The sequence below is a fragment of the Dama dama genome, chromosome 19, assembly GCF_033118175.1.
Source record: "Dama dama isolate Ldn47 chromosome 19, ASM3311817v1, whole genome shotgun sequence".
Classification (NCBI taxonomy): Eukaryota; Metazoa; Chordata; class Mammalia; order Artiodactyla; family Cervidae; genus Dama; species Dama dama.
In genome coordinates, this window is record NC_083699.1 from 80,718,391 (window position 1) to 80,741,246 (window position 22,856).

Consider the following 22,856-nt stretch of genomic DNA (forward strand, 5'->3'; position numbering starts at 1 on the left):
ATAAGTAGATATGTCAAGTGATCCGTGCTGTGAGAAGAATGGTAGGTAAAGGGGCTGGACAGCAGGTGATGCTAGTTCAGAACAAGTGGTCAAGAAAGGATCTTTGAGACAGACTTTATTTTCTGGGGCTCCAAAATCACTGGGGATGGTGACTGCAGCCATGAAATTAAAAGACACTTGCTCCTTGGAAGAAAAGCTATGACAAACCTAGGCAGTGTGTTAAAAAGCAGAGCTGTTACTTTGCCAGCAAAGGTCTGTATAATCAAATCTATGGTTTTTCTGGTATGGATGTGAGTTGGACAATAAAGAAGTCTGAGCACTGAAGAACTGATGCTTTCGAACTGTGATGCTGGAGAAGACTCTTGAGAGTTCCTTGGACGGCAAGGTCAAACCAGTCAATCCTAAACGAAATCAACCCTGAATATTCGTGGGAAGGACTGATGCTGAAGCTGAAACTCCAATATTTGGCCACCTGATGGGAAAGCCATCTCACTGGAAAGGCTTTCCCTGACGCTGGGAAAGACTGAAGGCAGGAGGAGAAGGGAAAGGCAGAGGATGAAATGGTTGGTTGGCGTCACTGACTCAGTGGACATGAGTTCAAGCAAACTCTGGAGATAGTGAAGGACAGGGAAGCCTAGTGTGCTGCAGTCCATGAGGTTGCATAGAGTCGTACATGACTGAGCAACTGAACAACACAGGCCTATGAAATGCAAGTAGACCAGAGTTGTGGGCAGAGCTGGGGAGACATGGACCTGGGGGAAGCCTTGTAAACAGGCTTATGAGAAATTCAGCTCCTCCATGATCAACCGAACTTTCTCTTGTGTGTTCTCAAAGGTGAAACCATCAACTCCTGGAGGTCCTTACCTGGCTACTCCCTGGACAAGCCATGCCTTTTGTGGCCACTTTTGTGTAAAGCCTTATGGCGACTTCCAGTTGGGCAGCCACTGCCCCTCCTTCCCTGCTGCTGCCCACTAACAGGTGAGCGCTCCCTTTCTTCCTACCTTCCTGCGTGAGGTTACCTGAAGGGCGACTTCTGACTTTAAACCTGTGAGGGTTCAAAGGACTGGCAAACCGGGCTGACTGTCCTGGGTGGACTGCTCAGAGCGACTTGCAGGGACAGCCTGAGGAGGCCCTGGAAAGGGACCTGCCACTGCGTGTTTGCAGTCAGCCATGCACTCACTGTGGTTAAGGGAAAGGGCCCTTGGTCTTACTTTATTCTTTGTTGACTGGAATTTTTCCTTTCAACAATCTTTACTACGGTTTTTTAATATGATTTTATCTGAATAAATTAAAGGTAGGTGAGAGAGGTGAATATGGATCACATGGGGAGAGGACAGCTGCGTATATGACAGACAGATAAAAACAGATCAATTGAAATAAGTCAACCACCAATTCAGCCAGTTTTTCTCAAGGAGGAAAAAATTATCACAAAATTACAATTACCAGATACAACTTTTAATTCTAACTGGTCAGAAACAATCTTGATTTCTTCTAAGTTGCAATTTTTAAAACTAGTAATAAGACTGAATAGCTTGGGTTATAAGATTTTATCCACCTAAAAAAGGATGCCTTATAGAAGGCTTTATTGTTGTTCACAAGTACCAAAGTATTTTTATACAGCTTCAGTGATTATCACACAAGCCCTCAGTAGATAAGGGTCCTCTAAGTTTGAAAGTTAATCCCAACATACAGAAGGAAATACAAGATACCACAAGGTTAAGGCTCAAAGGCAAATGTTTACAAAGCCCACATGACACATAAGACTCAGAACCCAGGTCTTTGTCAAATGCCGGGTACCCACCCCCACTCCAAGAAAACATTTAAACAATGATTGAAATCATTTATGCATATCAGTAAATTCACGTACAGTTTTAAAGCTTTTTGAATTCAAAATACTTTCATTTGAAAATTTAAAAAATTTGTCAGACACTATTCTAATGGCATCCATAGAAGCTAAAAATGTAACAAGAAATGGGTAAAATTAATTTAAAATATATATTTTATTTAATTCAATATATCTAAAATATTAACATTTCAACATGTAATCAATATTTAAAATGTATTAATGAAACATTTATTTTTTTTATACCAAGTCTTCAAAATCTGGTTTATATTTTTTACTTTCTTAATTTGGGTGCTAAATTTTCATTCAAAATACTTGCATTTAGACTTCAAAAAATTTACATTTGCCAAAGACAATTCACATACCCAAGTTATTCTGAGCATACTTAAAAGTTTTCCAGTAACTGAGTTGAGAATCTAAATTAATTAAAATTTTTAGAAATCAGAAATTCAGTTCCTAAGTTATGCTGACCACATAATTCAGGTGTTCAAGATTCACAAGTGGTCCAGGGCTGTAGTTCTGGCAGGACTGATTTAACACGCCACAAGGATGTTGGCTTAGGGTATTGTTTTTAACAAAATGGTGTTCAGAGCATATTGTTTTTAATCTCCTCTCAAAACTATATAATTTTCTTGTAGGTTAAAACATTCATTGTTCACATCAACATTTTATACATAATTGAAATTTTTCTTAATTTTATTTTCTTATAAGATGCCATGTCTTCTAGTAAACTTTAAACCATAATCAGATTTTATGGATAAATGCTTCCTGCTGAATTATGAAGAGACTTATAACAATATAAACTCTAAAATGACCCAATCAGTCATGCTTCTTTCAATGCAAACAATACCACACAGTGTTAAACCAACCCCTAAAACCAATAACCAAAAGGAGATCCCACTATATTTTTACAAAGTAGTGATTAAATATTTCTTTAATATTTATTTAAATGGAACAATTCCTGAAAGTAAAAAAGTAAAAATATTTTTATGCTTATGATTTAGTTCTCCAACCTACTTCATGATTTCTTTACAAGTAGTGTGTTTAAAAACTAAATGCTATATACATTTAGGTGTTAGACTGAATGACAACAGCTATAAAATTTCCTTTTTCACTTAAACCCTTGAGATTATAAAATTTCAACTGTGATCCTTGAAATGACAAAGGCCTTTAATTAAAACAGATGCTCAAATTTTTACCAAAGCGAGTGAGTAATTCTGTGCTCAAGCTGCTGAGAAAGTGGAAAAATATTCAAATGCTGGCACTGATGAAGTGTGTATCAAGGTGAGGTGGTGTCACCTCCTATATCTTGGCCCTCAGGCTTTGGGCTTGGTCCCTCAGCTCCATTTTTGCAACTGCTGAGAGGTGGACTTCGTCAGGCCCATCTGCTATGCGCAAAGTCCGCACTAGGGCATACCTGCAAAAACATAAAGAGCAGAGTGGCAGGACTTATCACAGAGAAACCTGATGCTTCAACAGTCACTCTGATTCTAAGCTAAGATTATTAGTGTTTGAAATCTCACCAAGGCAGTGATAAGAAAAATTGCACAGGGAAAAACAAGAAAAGTACGCCCAAGGGCTTGTGAAATGTCATTTTAAAGTCCTCAATTTGGGAGTGGAAACTTAAATGGCATGGTGCAGTGGGCTTAATCTCATTCTTGGTTTGCTGTTGGTACTAGAAGTTGCTAGGAGACATCTTAGGTAAGACACAGGCCATGAAGAATATATAACTTTTATATAATATAAATATATAGTACTATATATCCAGTTCTTATTAAAAATTGATGGGGGAAAAACTGATGGGGCACCAGATTCTTATCTCCAGTGTGACAGAGAAGGTGGTATCATGTCCGGTGGTGAGTGTACCTTCTTGATCTCAGCACTCACCATGTGTTGGCTGGCAGGAACGGCGCAGTCTGGCCACAGCTATGGGTGTGGGTGGTAAAGCGTCCTAAGTGCCTACCTAAGCCTGGCTCTGGGCCCCTGTTTGATCAGCTCTGCGCCTGTCCTCCTTCCTGTTCCAGGGTGAACCCCCATGAGTTATTTACAGTCCAGGAACCCTCAGTGCACCCTCTCAGGGTAAAAGTGAACACAATTGAGTGAAATGACAATTGTAATCATAATACTATTTATTGGTACAGAGATCTATTGTAAAGTACCTATATTACCTCAGTTAGCTTTCAATTATGCTTTAAAGTAAGTTAGTTATTTTTATTTTCTTTGTAAATGATATCAAAGCATCTGCAGATATTTAACCCCAACCCCATTAAATGTAGATGGTGATTAGATGACATGTTAGCTAATGGTAAAGAAACTACCTGCCAATACAGCAGACATAAGACACGTGGGTTGGATCCCTGGGTAGGGAAGATCCCCTGAAGGAGGGCATGGCAACCCACTCTGGTACTCTTGCCTGGAGAATCTCACGGACAGAGGAGCCTGGTGGGCTACCATCCATAGGGTTGCAAAGAGTCGGACACGACTGAAACTACTTAGCACACAGCACTCACATGTTAGCCAGAGGGTAATCCTGGGAAATACCCGCACCTCCACACACTTGGATGGCCCGGTCAATAATTTTGCAGACAGTACGGGGGGCAGCCACTTTAATCATTGCAATCTACATAAACAAGATGTAAGAAGAATGTTCTTAGACAATATGTGTGACAGAATTTTATCTAATCTGTATTTTCTTTGTGAAAAGAAACAAGAGAACTTTTCCACAAACACTCACCACTAAAACAGGATCTTTGATGAAAGCCAACAAAGATCCGCTAATGCAGCCATATTTCAGTCAACATAGACCTTCTGGAAAGAAATAACTCATCCAAATTACTTCTATTAACTTATTTATAACTTGCCTTGCCTTGTTTGCAGAAGGATTTCAGGCAGGTGATAAATGATACTCATGTTAGGGATCATAAAGAGGTAAAGAGTCTTCGCTAATCATTTTCCCTTAGCAGTGTCATTGATTTTTTAAAAATTAATTTATTTTTTATTGAAGGATAATTGCTTTACAGAATTTTGCTGTTTTCTGTCAAACCTCAACATGAATCGGCCATAGGTATACATATATCCCCTCCCTTTTGAAACTCCCTCCCATCTCCCTCCCCAACCCACCCTTCTAGGTTGATACAGAGCCCCTGTGTGAGTTTCCTGAGACACAGCAAATTCCCGTTGGCTATCTATTTTAAACATGGTAATGTAAGTTTCCATGTTACTCTTTCCATACATCTCACCCTCTCCTCCCCTCTCCCCATGTCCATAAGTCTATTCTGTATGTCTGTTTCTCCATTGTTGCCCTGTAAATAAATTCTTCAGTACCATTTTTCTAGATTCCGTATATATGTATTAGAATATGGTATTTATCTTTGTCTTTCTGATACACTCCACTCTGTTTAATAGGTTCTAGGTTCATCTACCTCATTAGAACTGACTTAAATGTGTTCCTTTTTATGGCTGAGTAATATTCCACTGTGTATATGTACCACAACTTCTTTATCCATTCATCTATCGATGGACATCTAGGTTGTTTCCATGTTCTAGCTATTGTAAATAGTGCTGTTTTTATTGTAAATAGTGCCATACACAAAGATAAATGCAAAATGGATTAAGACCTAAATGTAAGACCAGAAACTATAAAACTCTTAGAGGAAAACATAGCTATAACACTCGATGACATAAATCAAAGCAAGATCCTCTATGACTCACCTCTTAGAGTAAAGGAAATAAAAACAAAAGTCTACAAGCAATAAATGCTGGAGAGGGTGTGGAGAAAAGGGAACCCTCTTACACTGTTGGTGGGAATGCAAACTAGTATAGCCACTATGGAGAACAGTGTGGAGATTCCTTAAAAAACTGGAAATAGAACTGCCATATGACCCAGCAATCCCACTCCTGGGCATACACACCGAGGAAACCAGATCTGAAAGAGACACGTGAACCCCAATGTTCATCGCAGCACTGTTTATAATAGCCAGGACTTGGAAGCAACCGAGATGCCCATCAGCAGACGAATGGATAAGAAAGCTGTGGTACATATACACAATGGAATATTACTCAGTCATTAAAACGAATACATTTGAATCAGTTCTAATGAGATGGATGAAACTGGAGCCTCTTATACAGAGTGAAGTAAGCCAGAAAGATAAACACCAATACAGCATAGTAATGCATATATATGGAATTTAGAAAGATGGTAATGATAACCCTATATGCAAGACAGAAAAAGAGACACAGATGCATAGAACAGACTTTTGGACTCTATGGGAGAAGGCGAGGGTGGAATGATCTGAGAGAACAGCATTGAAACATGTATATTATCAAGTGTGAAACAGATCACCAGCCCAGGTTGGATGCATGAGACAAGTGATCAGGGCTGGTGCACTGGGAAGACCCAGAGTGATGGGATGGGGAAGGAAGTGGGAGGGGGATTCAGGATGGGGAACACATGTAAATCCCTGGCTGATTCATGTCAGTGTATGGCAAAAACTGCTACAATATTGTAAAGTAATTAGCCTCCAACTAATAAAAATAAATGGAAAAAAAATAAATAAAATGACTCTGTAAAACAAAACAAACAAACAAAAGTAAACAAGTGGGACCTGATTAAACTTAAAAGCTTTTGCACAGTAAAGGAAACTATAAGCAAGGTGAAAAGACAACCCTCAGAATAGAAGAAAACAATAGCAAATGAAACAATGGACAAGGGATTAATTTCCAAAATATACAAGCAGATCATACAACTCAATACCAGAAAAACAAACAACCCAATCAAAAAGTGGGAAAAAGATCTAAACAGATATTTCTCCAAAGAAGACATACAGATGACTAACAAACACATGAAAAGATGCTCAATATTGCTCATTATTAGAATAATGCAAATCAAAACTACAATGAGATATCACCTCACACTGGTCAGAATGGCCCTCATCAAAAAGTCTACAAACAATAAATGCTGAAGAGAGTGTGGAGAAAAGGGAACACTCCTGCACTGTTGGTGAGAATGTAAATTGATATAGCCACTATGGAAGATGGTATGGAGATTCTTTAAAAAAAACTAGGGATAAAACCAGCATATGACCCAGCAATCCCACTCCTAGGCATATACCCTGAGGAAACCAAAACTGAAAGAGATACATGAATCCCACTGTTCATTGCAGCACTATTTACAATAGCTAGAACATGGAAGTGTCATTGATTTTATAGTTATTAAATACTTATGTTCTTATTCCAAATAAGCCAGAAACGTAATGCGGCAGAGGACAAGAAGGACTTTCTATGAAACATTTCTATGTGGCAGCATAGTGCTCTGCATTCTACATCAACTTGGTTATTCTGCATTGGAACTCTAGGTCATAGGCAGATTAGTTAGATACTTTGCTCAAGGTCAAGAGGTTGGCAGAAGGTGACATACCGGGTACAATTCCAAGTCTGCATAAAGTCTAGTATTTTCCTATCTTCTGTTGCTGCATCTTGAGAAAGCTGAAGATATTCTTCATCCTGAAAATCATCCCCTAAAGCAGCCCAGTGAAAGGAAAACTGGCAAATGACATACATTTATAATCTTTAAACCAAAATCAAATGGAAGCTTCCAATATTCTGAAGCTTCCAAAATTCCAGTCACCATGAAACCTGGAATGCCCAAAGTATGGGAGAAACATATGACTTGGCAGATGGTGGTCCAAAGGTTCTCACCTCTTTCTTAGCACCAGCGCTGCCCAGAGTATCAATGCTGTGGGCAGTTTTCAAGGTCAACAAGCGGATCTCCTCAATGGCAATTCGGCTTTCAGCAATCCAGTGAGCTATCACCTCCTGGAGGGGAACAAAGGGCAGCAGAAGAGGGAGGAGATAAGCTGGTGTCTGAGGTCCACATATAACACATGAAAACATACTATTCTATATATTAATATTTTTAAATGGAAGACTTAGTTTGATATAACCATCCAGCCATATACATAGTATATAGTATGGCTGCAGGTAACATTGAAGATTTTAGAAAAAAAAAATTTATTTGCTCATAAAAATAATTTATTTTGGATATTCTGGTGTCTAAAGTGAAGACAGCCAAACTGAGCAATTGTCTTGTTGCCAAGATTCTCCATACTGGCTATTTTGAATGCTAACAGCATAGTCCCACTGAAACTTGTTAAGTGTTAAGGTGGTGGATCTGCTTATGGACAGTCTACATAATTCCCAAGACAATTTCAGTGTGAGAATGGTCCAGTAGTCCTTCGTTGTATTGTTACTATTATTTATTTAGTATACATGAACTTTTTCTTTGGTAAACAGTTCTATGAATTGTAACACATTCATAGGCTGGTATAACCACAATCAAGATATAAAACAGTTTCTTCCTCTCAAAACTCCCTCATGCTGCCCTTTAATAGCCCTACCTCTAACCTGTAGAAACCACTGAATGGTTTTCAGTTATTATGTTGTTGTTGTTGAGTTGTGTCCAACTCTTTGCAATCCCATGGAATGCAGCATGCAGTCCATTGAGTTCTCATGTCCATTGAATTAATGATGCCATCCAATAATCTCATCCTCTGTCACCCCCTTCTCCTCCTGCTCTCAATCTTTCCCAGCATCAGGGTCTTTTCTAATGAGTCAGCTCTTTACATCAGGTGGCCAAAGTATTGGAGCTTCAGCTTCAGCGTCAGTCCTTCCAATGAATTTTCAGGGTTGACTTCCTTTAGGATTGACTGGTTTGATTTTGCTGTCCAAGGGACTCAAGAGTTTTCTCCAACACCACAGTTCAAAAGCATCAATTCTTCAGCTCTCAGCCTTCTTTATGGTCCAACTCTCACATCCGTACATGACTACAGGAAAAACCATAGCTTTTGATTATATTGACCTTTGTCGGCAAAGTGATGTCTCTGCTTTTTAATATGCTGTCTAGGTTTGTCAGTTATTATACTATTGCCTTTTTCCGAAGGTCATATAAATGGGATTCTTTGACATGTGTTCTTTAGAGACCAGCCTTCTTCTTTCACTCAGCATAATTCATTTGAATTTCATCCAAATTGTTCTGTTTATCAATTGTCCATTCCTTTTTTATCAGTGAGTGGTATTCCACTGTAGGGATGTACCACAATTTGTTTAGCCATTCGACTGTTGAAGTACATTTGGGCTGTTTTCAATTTTTGGTGATTATTAAAGAGCGTCTGTAAATATCTGTATATGAGTTTTTGTGTGAACATACCTTTTCATTTTTAAAAGCAAATACCAGGAGTGGAGTTGTTAGGTCATGTGGTAAATACTTATAAACTGTCAACATTTTCCAGAGTGACTATGCCACCTTACATTCCCACCAGCAGAATATGAGAGTTCCAGTTATCAGCACTAGGTATAGTGAGTATTTTTAAGATTTAGCCATTTTCACAATGTGCAGAGATATCTCATGGTGGTTTTAATTTGTATTTCCCCAGTTGCTGATGTGTTTGTTTGCCATCTATACATTCCGTATTTCTCTGTATTTATTTAGGCTTCTTTCATTACTTTTATAATTTTTAGCATATAGATAGCATACATATTTTGTTATATGTGTACCTATTTCCTTTCTTAGTCTATTGTAAAATGGTGTTTAAAAAATTTCAGCTTCCAAATGTTCACTGCTAGCTAGTGGTAAAGAACCCACCTGCCAATGCAGGAGCTACAGGAGATGTGGATTCAATCCCTGGGTCGGGAAGATCTTCTGGAGGAGGGCAATGGCAATCCACTCCAGTATTCTTAACTATGGACAGAGGAGTCTGGTGGGTTACAGTCTATAGTGTCATAAAGAGTTAGACATGACTGAAGAGACTTAGCATGCAGTATGTAGAAATAAAATTAATTTTACATGTTGATATAATTCTGAGACTTTGCTAAACTCACTTATTTTTAGTTCTAGGAGGTATTGTTGTTTTGTTTGGTAGATTCCTAAGGATATACACAATCATGTTGTCTGCAAAGAGGCACAGTTTTATTTCGTTTTTCCCCCAACTAGGCACTTTCTTTTTCTTGTCTCACTGCAATGGCTAAGGCTTCCTCTATGATGATAAAGAGCAATGGTGAGAGTAAACATCCTTTGTTCTCAATTGTGGGAAGGAAAACACTCAGCCTTTCATTATTAAGTATCATGTTAGCTATAGAATTTTTAGATGGTCTGAATCAGGTTAAATAAATTCCTTTCTATCTCTAGTATATCACGAATAGATGCTGATATTTTGTCAATTGCCTTTTTGCATCAGTTGATACGATCATATGGTTTTTCTTTTTAGGCAGTTAAATGGTAGATTACAATGAATAATTTTCTTAATGACTGACATATCAATATGAATCAGCCTTGTATTCCTGGGATAAACATCACTTGGTTGTTCTTTTTATATACTGCTGGATTACTCTAGATTTTTGCATCTATAGTGGTCTGTAGCTTGTTTGGTAATTTTGGTCTCATAAATGAGCTGGAATGTGTTTCCTCTTCATTTTCCCGGAAGAGATTTTTTTGTGCAGAATTGGTGTTATTTCTTCTTTAGTTGTTCATCAGAATTCACCACTGACACCATTTGGGCCTGAAGATTTCTTTTTTCAAGATATATTAAATTGTGAATTCAACTTCTTTAATAGAAGCATTTAGGGTTATCTATTTCATATTCTTTCAACAACACAAGAGATGACTCTACATGTGGACATCACCAGATGGTCAATACCGAAGTCAGATTGATTATATTCTTTACAGTTGAAGAAGGAGAAGCTCTAAACAGTGAGCAAAAACAAGACCAGGAGCTGACTGTAGCTCAGATCATGAACTCCTTGTTGTACAATTCAGACTTAAATTGAAGAAAGTAGGGAAAACCACTAGGCCATTCAGCTATGACCTAAATCAAATCCCTTATGATTATACACTGGAAGTGACAAACAGATTCAAGGGATTAGAACTGATAGACAGAGTGCCTGAAAAACTATGGACAGAAGTTCATAACACTGTATAGGAGGCAATGTTCAAAACCACCCCCAAGAAAAAGAAATGCAAAAAACAAAACGGTTGTCTGAAGAGGCCTTAGAAATAGCTGAGAAAAGAAGAGATATGAAAGGCAAAGGAGAAAAGGAAAGATATATCCATCTGAATGCAGAGTTCCAAAAGATAAGAAAGCCTTCCTAAGTGAACAATGCAAAGAAATAGAGGAAAACAATAGAATAGGAAAGATTAGAGATCTCTTCATGAAAATTAGAGATACCAAGGGAACATTTCATGCAAAGGTGAGCACAATAAAGGACAGAAACAGTATGGACCTAAGAGAAGCAGAAGATATAAAGAAGAGGTGGCAAGAATACACAGAACTATATAAAAAGATCTTCATGACCCAGATAACTATGATGGTGTGATCTATCACCTAGAGCTAGACATCTTGGAGTGTGAAGTTGAGTGGGCCTTAGGAAGCATCACTATGAACAAAGCTAGTGGAGGTGATGGAATTCCATTTGAGCTATTTCAAATCCTAAAAGATGATGCTGTGAAAGTGCTGCACTCAATATGCCAGCAAATTTGGAAAACTCAGCAGTGGTCACAGGACGGAAAAAGGTCAGTTTTCATTCCAATCCCAAAGAAAGGCAATGCCAAAGAATGTTCAAACTGCTGCACAATTGCACTCATCTCACATGGTAGCCAAGTAATGCTCAAAATTCTCCAAGCTATTCTTCAACAGTACATGAGCCAAGAACTTCTAAATATTCAAGCTGGATTTAGAAAAGGCAGAGGAACCAGAGATCTAATTGCCAACATCTAACTGCCAACAGAATAAGTAAGACAATTCAAGAAAAACATCTACTTCTGCTTTAGGAACTAAAGAGCCCCTTGAGGTGAAACAGACCACCAGCCCAGGTTGGATGCATGAGACAAGTGCTCAGGGCTGGTGCACTGGGAAGACCTAGAGGGATGGGATGGGGAGGGAGGTGGGAGGGGGGGATTGCGATGGGGAACACATGTAAATCCACGGCTGATTCATGTCAATGTATGGCAAAAACCACTACAATATTGTAAAGTAATTAGCCTCCAACTAATAAAAATAAATGAAAAAAAAAAATAAAGAGCCCCTTGATAAAGGTGAAAGAGGAGACTGAAAAACCAGCTTAAAACTCAACATTCAAAAAACTAAGATCATGGCATCTGGTCTCATCAATTCATAGCAAATAGAAGGGGAAAAAGTGGAAACAGTGACAGATTTTATTTTCCTGGGCTTCAAAATAACTGTGGATGGTGACTGCAGTCATGAAATTAAAAGACACTAGGTCTCTGGAAGAAAAGCTATGACAAATCTAGACAGCATATTAAAAAGAAGAGATGTCACTTGGCTGACAAATATCCATACAGTCAAAGCTATGGTTTTTCCAGAAGTCATATAAAGATGTGAGAGTTGGACCATAAAGAAGGCTGAACGCTAAAGAATTCATGCCTTCAAATTGTACTGGAGAAGATTCCTGAGAGTCCCTTGGGCAGCAAGGAGATCAAACCAGTCAATCCTAAAGGTAATCAATCCTGAATATTCATTGGAAGGACTGATGCTGAAGCTCCAATACTTTGGCCACCTGATGGGAAGAGTCAACACATTGGAAAAGACCTTGATGCTGAGAAATACTGAGGGCAGGAGGAGATGGGGGCGACATGGGATGTAACAGTTAGATGGCATCACCGAGTCAGTGGACATGAGTTTGAGGAAACGCCAGGAGATAGTGAAGAAAGGGAAGCCTGGCATGATGCAGTGCACGGTGTCGCAAAGAATCGGACATGACTTAGCAACTGAACAACAACAACATGTTTGCTCCAGTACATTGCTTCAGTGGTGGATATTTTGATCAGTTTCCCTATCACAGGAACATGGTAGCCAATAATCACATGCAATGTGAAATATGTTTAGTCTGAAACAAGATGTATTATACATGTGTGAAATATACATCTAATTTAGAAGAATTGGTTTTTAAAAGAATGTAAAATACCCACTAGTAATATTTTTATATTGATTTCATGTCAAAATGATAACATTTCAGATATATTGGATTAAATAAAATGTATTATTAAAATCAATCTCATCTATTTCTTTTTACTTTTTAAAAATGTAGCTACTAGAATATTTTAAATTACGTTTCTGGCTTATAATACATATATTTCTGTTGGATGGCACTGTCCTAGAGGTTGAAACCAAGCTCTGAATTAACAATGTCAAATAAAACTCCAGCAGTCAGTGTCTTTTTTTAATGGCTATCAAACTAGGTAATAACAGACTGGTTCCAAAATGAGAAAGGAATACATCAAGGCTGTATATTGTCACCCTACTTATTTAACTTGTATGCAGAGTACATCATGCGAAATGCCAGAATTGATGATGCTTTTGAAAAGAATTGATGCTTTTGAACTGTGGTGTTGGAGAAGACTCTTGAGAGCCCCTTGGACTGCAAGGAGATCCAACCAGTCAATCCTCAAGGAAATCAATCCTGAATATTCATTGGAAGGAATAATGCAGCAGCTGAAACTCCAATACTCTGGCCACCTGATGTGAAGAACTGACTCATTGGAAAAGACCCTGATGCTGGGAAAGACTGAAGGCAGGAAGAGAAGGGGATGACAGAGGTTGAGATGGTTGGATGGCATCATCAACTGGATGGGCATGAGTTTGAGCAAGCTTTGGGAGTTGGTGATGGACAGGGAAGCCTGGTGTGCTACAGTCCATGGGGTTACAAAGAGTCGGACATGACTGAGTGACTGAACTGAACTGAACTGAACTGAACTGATCAACCTAGGTGATTATAACTTCATGAACAAACCACCATATGCATTTACTTCATAGCTTTATAATAAAGGAAAGTGGTCTTAAGTGGGTCTCTACAGACCCTAGATTTTCTAAAAAGAATTAAGTGGGTGCTCTAAGAAGGTGCCAGACTTATTTACTAGAAAAGAACTTTGATAAAGAACTTTTCACTTTAGTGCCTGGCATAAAGTAGAAGGCAGCTGGAAAGGATCTCCAAATTCAGGGAAGTGGAATGTTACTTTCACAAATTAAAAAAGGAAAGAAAAAGCTAGCCCAGATTTTTATTTGACCTGTTCACACATCTCTCTAGCTCTTGCCAGATCATTTCCTTTATGCCAAATGCAAGAGGTTTTCATAGAAGGGAGGCCTATTTTTGAAAAGCCCAGGCTTGTTATGCTTGCTACATTAAGTTTAAAAAGTGGAAAAGAAATTTCTCTTTAGCACACTATTAAAACATCTTTCATGAAAGCAGCACTTAAGGAGAGTGCTTTTGTGTGTTCAAGACGCCTGTAGGTTAACCTTTCTGTTCTTCCTTGCACCCTGCTCGGGGTTTGGGTGGCAATTTTGAGAAGAGAAATGTGCCTGAAGTGACATTTGATGCCATGAACAACTCTTCAGCTCTTACTCCAGCAGCAATGTGGAGTTGTATTTATAGCCTCAAACTTTTGCATCATTTTACCTTCTACAGTGCCCATCCAACAGTTGAACACTTGCCCTCACTGTTTACTAAAAGGGTTCTTCTACAAATTATTCCCAGGTATGTGCCATAAAGCAGGCTATATTTTTCCATAAGAACAATGTTATAACTAAGTCATAGATTTGCTAAATACTATTTCACAAAAAAGAAAGCATGGCCTATAAGAATTCAGGGTAAAAAATATACTGTAAAACTTTTATAAGGTTGTCACAAATGAACTTTATAACTCCTTGTTAAAGTACAGTTGAGACAATCTTATAAAATGTACTAAAATATACATGTCCGGCAAACATGGATACAATTTACCACTACAAGTTTGACTTAACAGTATGTGTTAGCAATCTTAAGTATTAAATATTTAATAATAATTTTTCTCACCTTCTTAGAAGGGCTTTTAGGGGGATGATTTAGCTATCTCATTGCTCTTAAGAATTTTTCCATTTCAGCTCCTTTGAATATTTCTTGTAAGCAAGGAAGTCTGATATGGTAGTATCTTTTCCCTCTTGATAAATATTTTCAAATTTGGATTATAGTGCCTGGATGTAAGTATTGTTTTTTGTAAACAATAGGCTCAGTAGTACTTAACTTAGAGATGAAAATTCAAAATATCATGAACACCCCAGCTAATGCTGGTCCCATTTCTACTTGCATTTCTCCAGTGACAGGGAGCTCACTTCTTTATAAAGCAGTCCTTTCCATTTTTGGATCTCTTTTCTTTCACTGACTTTTGGGCTATTTTTCTATATCTCTCCACTTATCTGTCTTAATTCCTCCACAGAGCCAAAGAAAGGCTTCCTTCTTCCTTAAAACAGCACTCTCATGTCCACAGAGAGGGCTACTGTATGAAGTTCTCTAGAGAACGAGAACCTGAGAAAGTTGAACAAATTATTGAGACTTTGTGTGCTGAGGTGTTGAAGCACTTAAGGAATTATTAAATCTTGCACAAACTACCTCTCGTCAGCCTATATATATATATATATAGCTATATATATATACATACATATACTATATATATATAGTGTACATATATATATACACACTCATATAGCTGGAATCTTAGGATTTTCCATTAATTTTTACTGGAATATACTTGCTTTACAATGTTGTGTTAGTTTCTCTTGTACCAAAGTGAATCAGCTGTATGTGTACATGTAACCCCTCTTTTTTGGATTTCCTTCCTATTTAGGTCACCACAGAGGACTGAGTCCCTTGTGCTACACAGAAAGTTCAATTAGTTATCTGTTTTATACACAGTAGTGTATATATGTCAATCCCAACCCTCCTATTCATCCTGCCCTGTTTCCCCTTGGTATCCATGTTTGTTCTCTACCTCTGTGTCTCTATTTCTGCTTTGCAAATAAGTTCACCTGTATCATTTTCTAATTTTACATATAAGTGGAATCATATGTGGAATATTATATGATATTTGTTTTTCTCTTTCTGACTTAACACTGTATGACAGTCTCTAGGTCCATCCACATCATCAAACTATATTTAAATACAGACTACAAATAAATATATTTTGTGGAAAAGAATCACTTTGTTTATGCAGAGGAAATCTCTTTCTGACCAAATAATGTTATTTTGGTTCAAGGTTAGTATAGTGCATTGGGCTACAATAAATTCAAATAAGTAATTATTCTTACATGTGAATAAAGTTTCTTCTTAAAGGCCACCCTTTGGTTTGCTCGTTCACACATGATCTGTAAAGCACGTTCAGCCAAACCTATTGTTCTCATACAGTGGTGGATTCTGCCAGGTCCAAGCCGGCCTTGGGCAATTTCAAATCCCCTGCCTTCACCTGTGAGAAAGAAAGGAGAACATGACCACAGCCTATTTCTTTTGTTATTTACACAGATCCTGAGAAAATAATGAACTATCCTCAATAAAAATGGCATTCCAGTAGGAAAAAAGTAAGTTCTGTAATAAGGTTCACTATACATCTATGGAACTTTGATTTCTAATACATAGAAATGTAAACCACCATCATTAAAAACTTGGATCAGATTCAAGAACTGTCTCTTGAGTACCTACTCTGCATAAGTTATTTTGTTAGTGCTGCAATGGTTACCAAGGTAGATAAGACACAGTCCTGAGTTTAGAAATTAGAAGAGGGGCAAGGATGCTAGGGATAAAGGATATGGAGAAGGACAAAAAAGGCATAGGAGGGAAAGGTGTCTGTTCATCATGGTAACCTGAGGGCGTGGCAGGATCAGGGGCTTATTGAATTGATGAAATAAGGAATACAAGAACCTTCTCGAAAGAGGTGGCATCAGAGATGTTCACTGAAGGTTGGGTAGGATTCCAACAAGCAAGAGGATGGAGTCATTCGAGGAATACAGTGTTCAGAAACTACTGAGGTTTTATTAAAACAAGTAGAGGCTTGACGATCATGTTTTAGGAAAAAGTACGTTGCTCCGAATTGTATAATTTTTGTATTTAGCTATGTTTTCAATTGATGTGACACCACATCAAATACTTAAATAAAACCTATTACTGTTATTATTACCAAAGGAAATAATTTTCCCTTATAAATGGAGTAAACAAGAAGGAAAGTATCTAAATTATGGTAGATTTCACATCTTTTTCAGATTTAGACCTGAAAATATTTTTTAAAAATTACTAGAGAATCATTTGTTCAATTTATCTCACCTAGTATTAAATTGGTGGCAGGAACTCGCACTTGATTAAAATGGATCTCAAAATGTCCTCCATGGAAATTATCTGTAAAATAGAGAATAAGATTTTAGAAAACAAAATGAGGTGACAAAAATAGAGTCAGAGATAATTAATCTACTGAAACATAATTCTCAAAGACAGTGGAATTTAAGGCCTCATATGTCAGACATTTCTAGGTAGGCCTGAGTCCTGAACCCCCAGTAATGTACAGCCCAAAAACTCATCACTGCATAAGAAACTTTAGGAGATTTTAGATATCATTTCACCCAGAGATTTCTGAATGGATTTTCTGAGGTTGTAGAGCTGTGAAAAAGAAGATGGCGCCATAGCTCAAATCAGATCATCTGATTATTGTTTTATTATTGCTTCTTTAAAGTTTTTTTTTTAATTTTCCATTTTTTATTTATTTTTTTCCCATTTATTTTTATTTGTTGGAGGCTTGTTTGCTTCTTTAAAATTTTTAATATACAGGCTTCCGAAGAAAATTTTGCTTGAAGAAAAAAAAAGGTTCCAATGGTTGAAAATTTGCAAGTGAATTATATGTCTTATTTTATCACTGTGGAAACCAATGCCTGAAGGTGTGAAGAACCTGCTTGAAGGGACAGGGCAGGTTTAGCATTAGAGACAAAGCCAAGGCTGGACCTGCAAGTGTATTTGCTTCCAGTCTAGGCTTGTGTGCCTCTTGAAAATGCTGGCGTGTGACAGAGACTGGGAACACATCCACACTTTGTCTTTACATCATCCTTCCTCCTCGCCAAGTTCTGGAGATAATCTCCAGTTAACTCCACACCCTTTTCCTGTCAGAATAGACATTAATAATCAACTCTGTCCACAATATTTCTTTTGGCCTTGGCGCAGGGAGTTGGAGAGATGTTGGTGAGATTGTCATACTGAAATCTGAAACACAGGCTCTACAATGGTGGGTATTAATAGCCAAGCAACATTATAAACCCATTTTCATGGTCTTTTAGGCTGTTCTACAACCCAACCACTTAACCTGTGGGTGCATTTTCTAGTTGCAGCTTACAAAAAGTCATCCACCTCTTGAATATTTTCATTAGCCACATTTAACAATAAAGAAAAAGCCAGGGTCACCACAAAACCTAAAGTTCAGTTTTTTATAACATTTATCATTTGCTTTCAGCTACCTAGCTTATTTACATGTCTATATTTATCCTCTGTTTCTGTCCCCTAGCAAGTAAGCTCCACAAGGGCAGAGATCTTAGTTTACTGTGTTCACTATTGTATTCTAAGCACCTGTAACAGTGCTTGTGTGTGCGTGCATGTTAAGTCATTTCAGTCATGTCTGACTCTTTGTGACCATATGGACTGTAGCCTGCCAGGCTCCTTTGTCCATGGGATTCTCCAGGTAAGAATACTGGAGTGGGTTGAGCGCTCAACAAACACTTGCAGAGTGAGAAACCTGAGCAGCAAGGCAACAGTGAACATGAGACTGAGCAAAAGTATCCTTGCTTCTTAGAAATTCCACCCAAGGACAGAAGGAAGGAAAAGTTCTGCATTCAAATCAATCAAAACCCTTTGCTTATTAATAACTTTTATAGGTTGATTAAGAAAGTTAAAAATGAATATTACTGTGAGTTACTTAATTTTTCACATCTATTTCATTAACCCTTCCTCCTGGATGATGAAAAGAAGACTGGCAGACAGAGTTGCTGTGCCTTAAATACCAGTTTGCCCTTTCCCCAAAGCAGACAAAACATGGTAGAACGCTGCACCACCTCTCTCTTCATTTGTTCCATTCTGAACTCCACTGGTAATTTATGCTAAGGGTCAAAGGATTTCTAAGAATTCATCTCATGCACTAAAATGTTATGTGCAAATACACAGTGCAAATACACAGACAAGCTGATTGAATATTTACCCAGGTAGCCAAAAACTGTCAAGGGCCTTATTATTTCTACTCCAGGTGTGTTGATGGGAACAAGAATCATGCTGTGTTGTTTGTGTCTGGTCAAAAGAAAAGTAGATGTTAGGAAGTTTGCTAAGTGGAAAAATAAAACATGTTAGGTGGAGACTCAACTGTCATCTTTTCATTGTTGCTATCATGTAATCATGTAAGTAACAATGTCTGGAATAGGAATTGTGTAAAAATCATTACATTAAGTACATTCGGATGCAGGCTGTAATCTGGAAAAACAATGATTTGAAATATATGTGAAAGTTATTTAACTGAGGCTTCTCCTTGCTCAGAATGGTAACTGGGAACTGACATTTAATATATTAAACATTTCAAGATTATTGCCTTGGGTCTAAATATCTAATCACTTAATTACTTACAGACAGTTTTGAAAAATTTTATATATCTTATAATTGGATCCAAACAGCTTTGAGAATTCAGCAACACTTTTTAAAACAGGAAATTTCACAGTGAAGAATGTATACCAACACTTCCTAAAATGTTTTCTAAATATTTCTTTAGCAAAATAATTGTGAAACAACAGATATATGACATTTAATATCATAATATACTTTATATTATAATTTATGAGCCTAAATGGTGAATTTTAAGTAAATTAAGTGAGTACAAAAAGACTGACTCTTATTCCTCGTAGATTTCTCAATCACTATTGTTTTATTACCTGAGTTCAGACTTATTGTTAATTCTTCCCATAACAATTGCAATTTTGCACTTTGGATTCCCAGCTCCTAAAACCAGAGAGACAATGAAGAGAATACATCATAAAAATAAATTTTTAGTCTGACATTTCACACTAAAAGTTCTAATCTTTCTAAGTTTACCTCTGGCAAAACAAACACACACACAGGAAGAAAGCCCTTGATCATTAAAAAAAGAAATGCTTATGTACAAAACTGTATATCACTCAAGAAAATTGACTAACTAAGGCCAAGAATGGACTTCTTCAATGAGAACTGCTGCATGAAAATAACCAGAAGTCAAAGAAGCCATGAAAGAACTGCAGCCCTTAAGACAAAATGATGGCTCTCCCATTCATACCATTTCAAACATCAGCATGCTAGAAAGATTATGAACTTCTTCTAGCAAAATATGCTAGCTTAGATCTCATTTTCTCTGACCTATGGACAAGAGTACCAAAACTCACAATATTTACTCCTCAACCAGTGACTGAGAAAGACTTAATTTCCCCAGCCATGGAGTAGGATGAGGGTGAGTCTGTTTCAATTAAACAAACTGAAAAGCATTAATCCATCTACAAACAATTAGAAATTTGAATACTTACTGGATATGTAACAATATTAAGTAATTTTAGGTGTGCTAATGACATTGTGGTTACATTTTAAAAAGAGCTCTTATTGAGATGCACACTGAAATATTCGTGAGAGACATAATGTGATATCTGGGACTTATTTCAAAATAATATGGGGAGAGGAGGAAATGGTAATAGGGATGAAGCAAGGTTGGTGCCCTGAAAGTGAATCATGTTTTCCTGCTTCTTCATTTAATGAATAATTTTCCATTGTATTCTGGACATAATGATTCCTTTGTTTTGAAGACTCTGGATTCTGTTCTTTCTCTCTGAAGACCGTTAATGTTATTGTTTTAAGAGGCAATTAACTTAGGTAGAGTCAAACTGCAGAGTCTGTCTCAGTTAAGGTGAATGAGAGGCCATATTTCACTTTAGCTCTTTTATTTAGCTGCAAGGTGCTTTGAGTCTGCCTTGTGAATCACTTTGATTCATGAGTAAGCCAGAGGCTTGGACAAAGCTTACACAGGAAACAGAGCTCTCTTTCTCTAGTTTTTCCTTTCCTGGAGTCTCACCCTACTCTATCATTTTTCTGGGAGCAATGGCTGCCTTACTATTCTCTAGTTCCTTAGGACACAAAGACCTACGTCATCTAGAGAAGCTTCAGCATTCTCACACCATTGAGTCCTTAGGTCAAATTCTTAAAATGAGGCCTCGGGCCCATCTCATCTTCTAAAGTCTGACTCTGCTACAAAATCAGCTGTCTTTGGTCACTCTACAGACTCTTCAGGTAGTTATTTTTTGTAGTTTTATAGTTGTTATCTGTGAGAAGGTCAATCTTAGGTGGTTAATCCACCACACCAGAAATGGAACTCCCCTAGGGTTTTTAAAACTTTGCCAAAACCAGGTTTTCACTTATCTCATGTGATGGTTTCTTAAATCAGGTACCTATCATTAATGTCAGTTCAAGTTTTAGAAATGCAATGATCACCCCAAAATTTGATCACATAAGAAGCAGAATCAGGAATCTTAGAAGCTTAAAAATTTTTAAATCAATAAAATCAAGAGCTTACCATTCTATTCCCCTCAATTATCCTATATTGTGAATTATACATGTTAAGTAAAATATGGTTAAGGTTAAAACACAATTGTCTTAAAACCAAAGCTCTAATTTGGGTTTCTTTAAATTTAATGGAAACTATTTTTTTTTCAATCAGTTCTGAAAAGACTCTTTATAAGAAGGATGTATCAGCTGCTACATCTTCCAGATTTTAGTGAAAAAAGATTTCCCCACTCACATATCTCAAAATTAAGTTTTAAAAATCTCAGATGTTATACTCTTGATGTTGAGTCCACTTGACTATCCTCATTTATTGAACCATGTTTCACTTTCCAAATTGTGTTTAGTTATTTTTACAAAAGTGTGTCCTTCTGATTTTTACAGGTGCTAATACAAAGAAAATGAATTCCACGATTCTGAGGATCAACCCAAAAAACATTAGGATGATTCAAAGAGTAGATGATAAAACTTAAATTTCAATGTGGATATTAATGGAAATTCCTTATCTGAAAACGCTGAGCAGAGGGAATTTTTTTTACCCTTGATTGACTCTGGTTCTGCAATGATATGCAATCATGCTTTGATTTTTAGCTAGAAATTATAGAGAAAAGAATCCTTTCCAGAAAGGCTTATTTTTAATTTTTCGACTGGATATTTTTCCACTTGCAATTTTTTAGGTTTTACTTGTAGGAAGACTTGAGGCTCTAAGAATGAAGAGTCAGGCCACTTGCCCCATATAACACATTGTCTCCTTGGTGGGTGTTCATCTAAAAATCAGATTAGGACATAATGGTGTGACTTGGGGTTCATTTCATTAGAGATCTTTTCTTTGTCCACTTTATCCTGGTAATCAAAACCATTTTGGGTACATCTTTTAAGGATTCATGTATCTTAATCCTTCAAAAGTAAAATCTTCTCTATAATTCCCTTAAACCCTAACTGAAAGCATGCCTTTTCTAATTCCATAATTTTTCTCTACTATTTCCCAATAGCATTTCTTGTCCTGCTCTTTTTATCATGAAAAGTTGTTGCCACAACTTTATTTAAGTACCCAACAGATTTCAGATATCATGTAAATTTTGATGAAACTCAAGAAACTAGGAAAATAATTCTTCGATTCTGCTTTGCCCAATCTAATATGGAAAACAATTCAGATTCTAAAAAAGTGAAACTTCTAAATTGGCTGTCCTTTTTGGGGTCATTAAATAGAGGAAGTAAGGATGAATACATAAGCTATAAATTTTGAAATATTTTTATTTAACCTTGATGTTTCAGAAAATGGGAAAACCCTCTCACAAATATATCATCTCATCTTAGCTACAAGCATAATTTGGCAGGTGCAGCTGCTGAAATGTCCTTCTTCTAAAGAGTTTTTGTTCTCATGTTATTTTACTTAATGGACAGGATGCCAAATGTCACAAATTAAATATATTAAAGGAAATCTGAATAGATCAGAAAGCATTTAAATATTTATCTGCTATGTCACAGGCCTTCATGAGTGAAAACAGATGGCACAGATAAAATAATTTTGTTTTTAATCCAGACTGTGTGGTATTTCAAGACTGCTGAAGTGCCGGGATTAAGTCAGGCTGAAAGGGATATTTTGCTG

The 22,856-nt window shown here is 37.1% G+C and overlaps 1 protein-coding gene across 3 annotated transcripts in view; it reads right to left on the bottom strand.

Annotated features, from left to right (window-relative positions):
- Positions 1-1,433: 1,433 nt before the first annotated feature.
- The window catches only part of ACAD11 (acyl-CoA dehydrogenase family member 11), a 99,536-nt gene continuing 78,113 nt past the window's right edge, over positions 1,434-22,856 (bottom strand). The window contains exons 14-21 of one of the 3 annotated variants that reach the window (XR_009697038.1): positions 19,603-19,669; positions 18,885-18,970; positions 16,976-17,047; positions 15,970-16,124; positions 7,541-7,657; positions 7,260-7,359; positions 4,578-4,651; positions 4,354-4,463 (exon numbers count right to left, since the gene is read on the bottom strand). Coding sequence is in view for 2 of the 3 variants with exons in the window: in XM_061167599.1 (XP_061023582.1) it covers positions 3,146-3,260; positions 4,354-4,463; positions 7,541-7,657; positions 15,970-16,124; positions 16,976-17,047; positions 18,885-18,970; positions 19,603-19,669 (722 nt within the window). In the remaining variant the exon portion in view is untranslated. Of the gene's footprint in view, positions 3,261-4,353; positions 4,464-4,577; positions 4,652-6,268; positions 7,360-7,540; positions 7,658-15,969; positions 16,125-16,975; positions 17,048-18,884; positions 18,971-19,602; positions 19,670-22,856 lie in introns of those variants that run through there. The other 2 variants (XM_061167599.1, XM_061167600.1) reach the window with 2 other exon arrangements.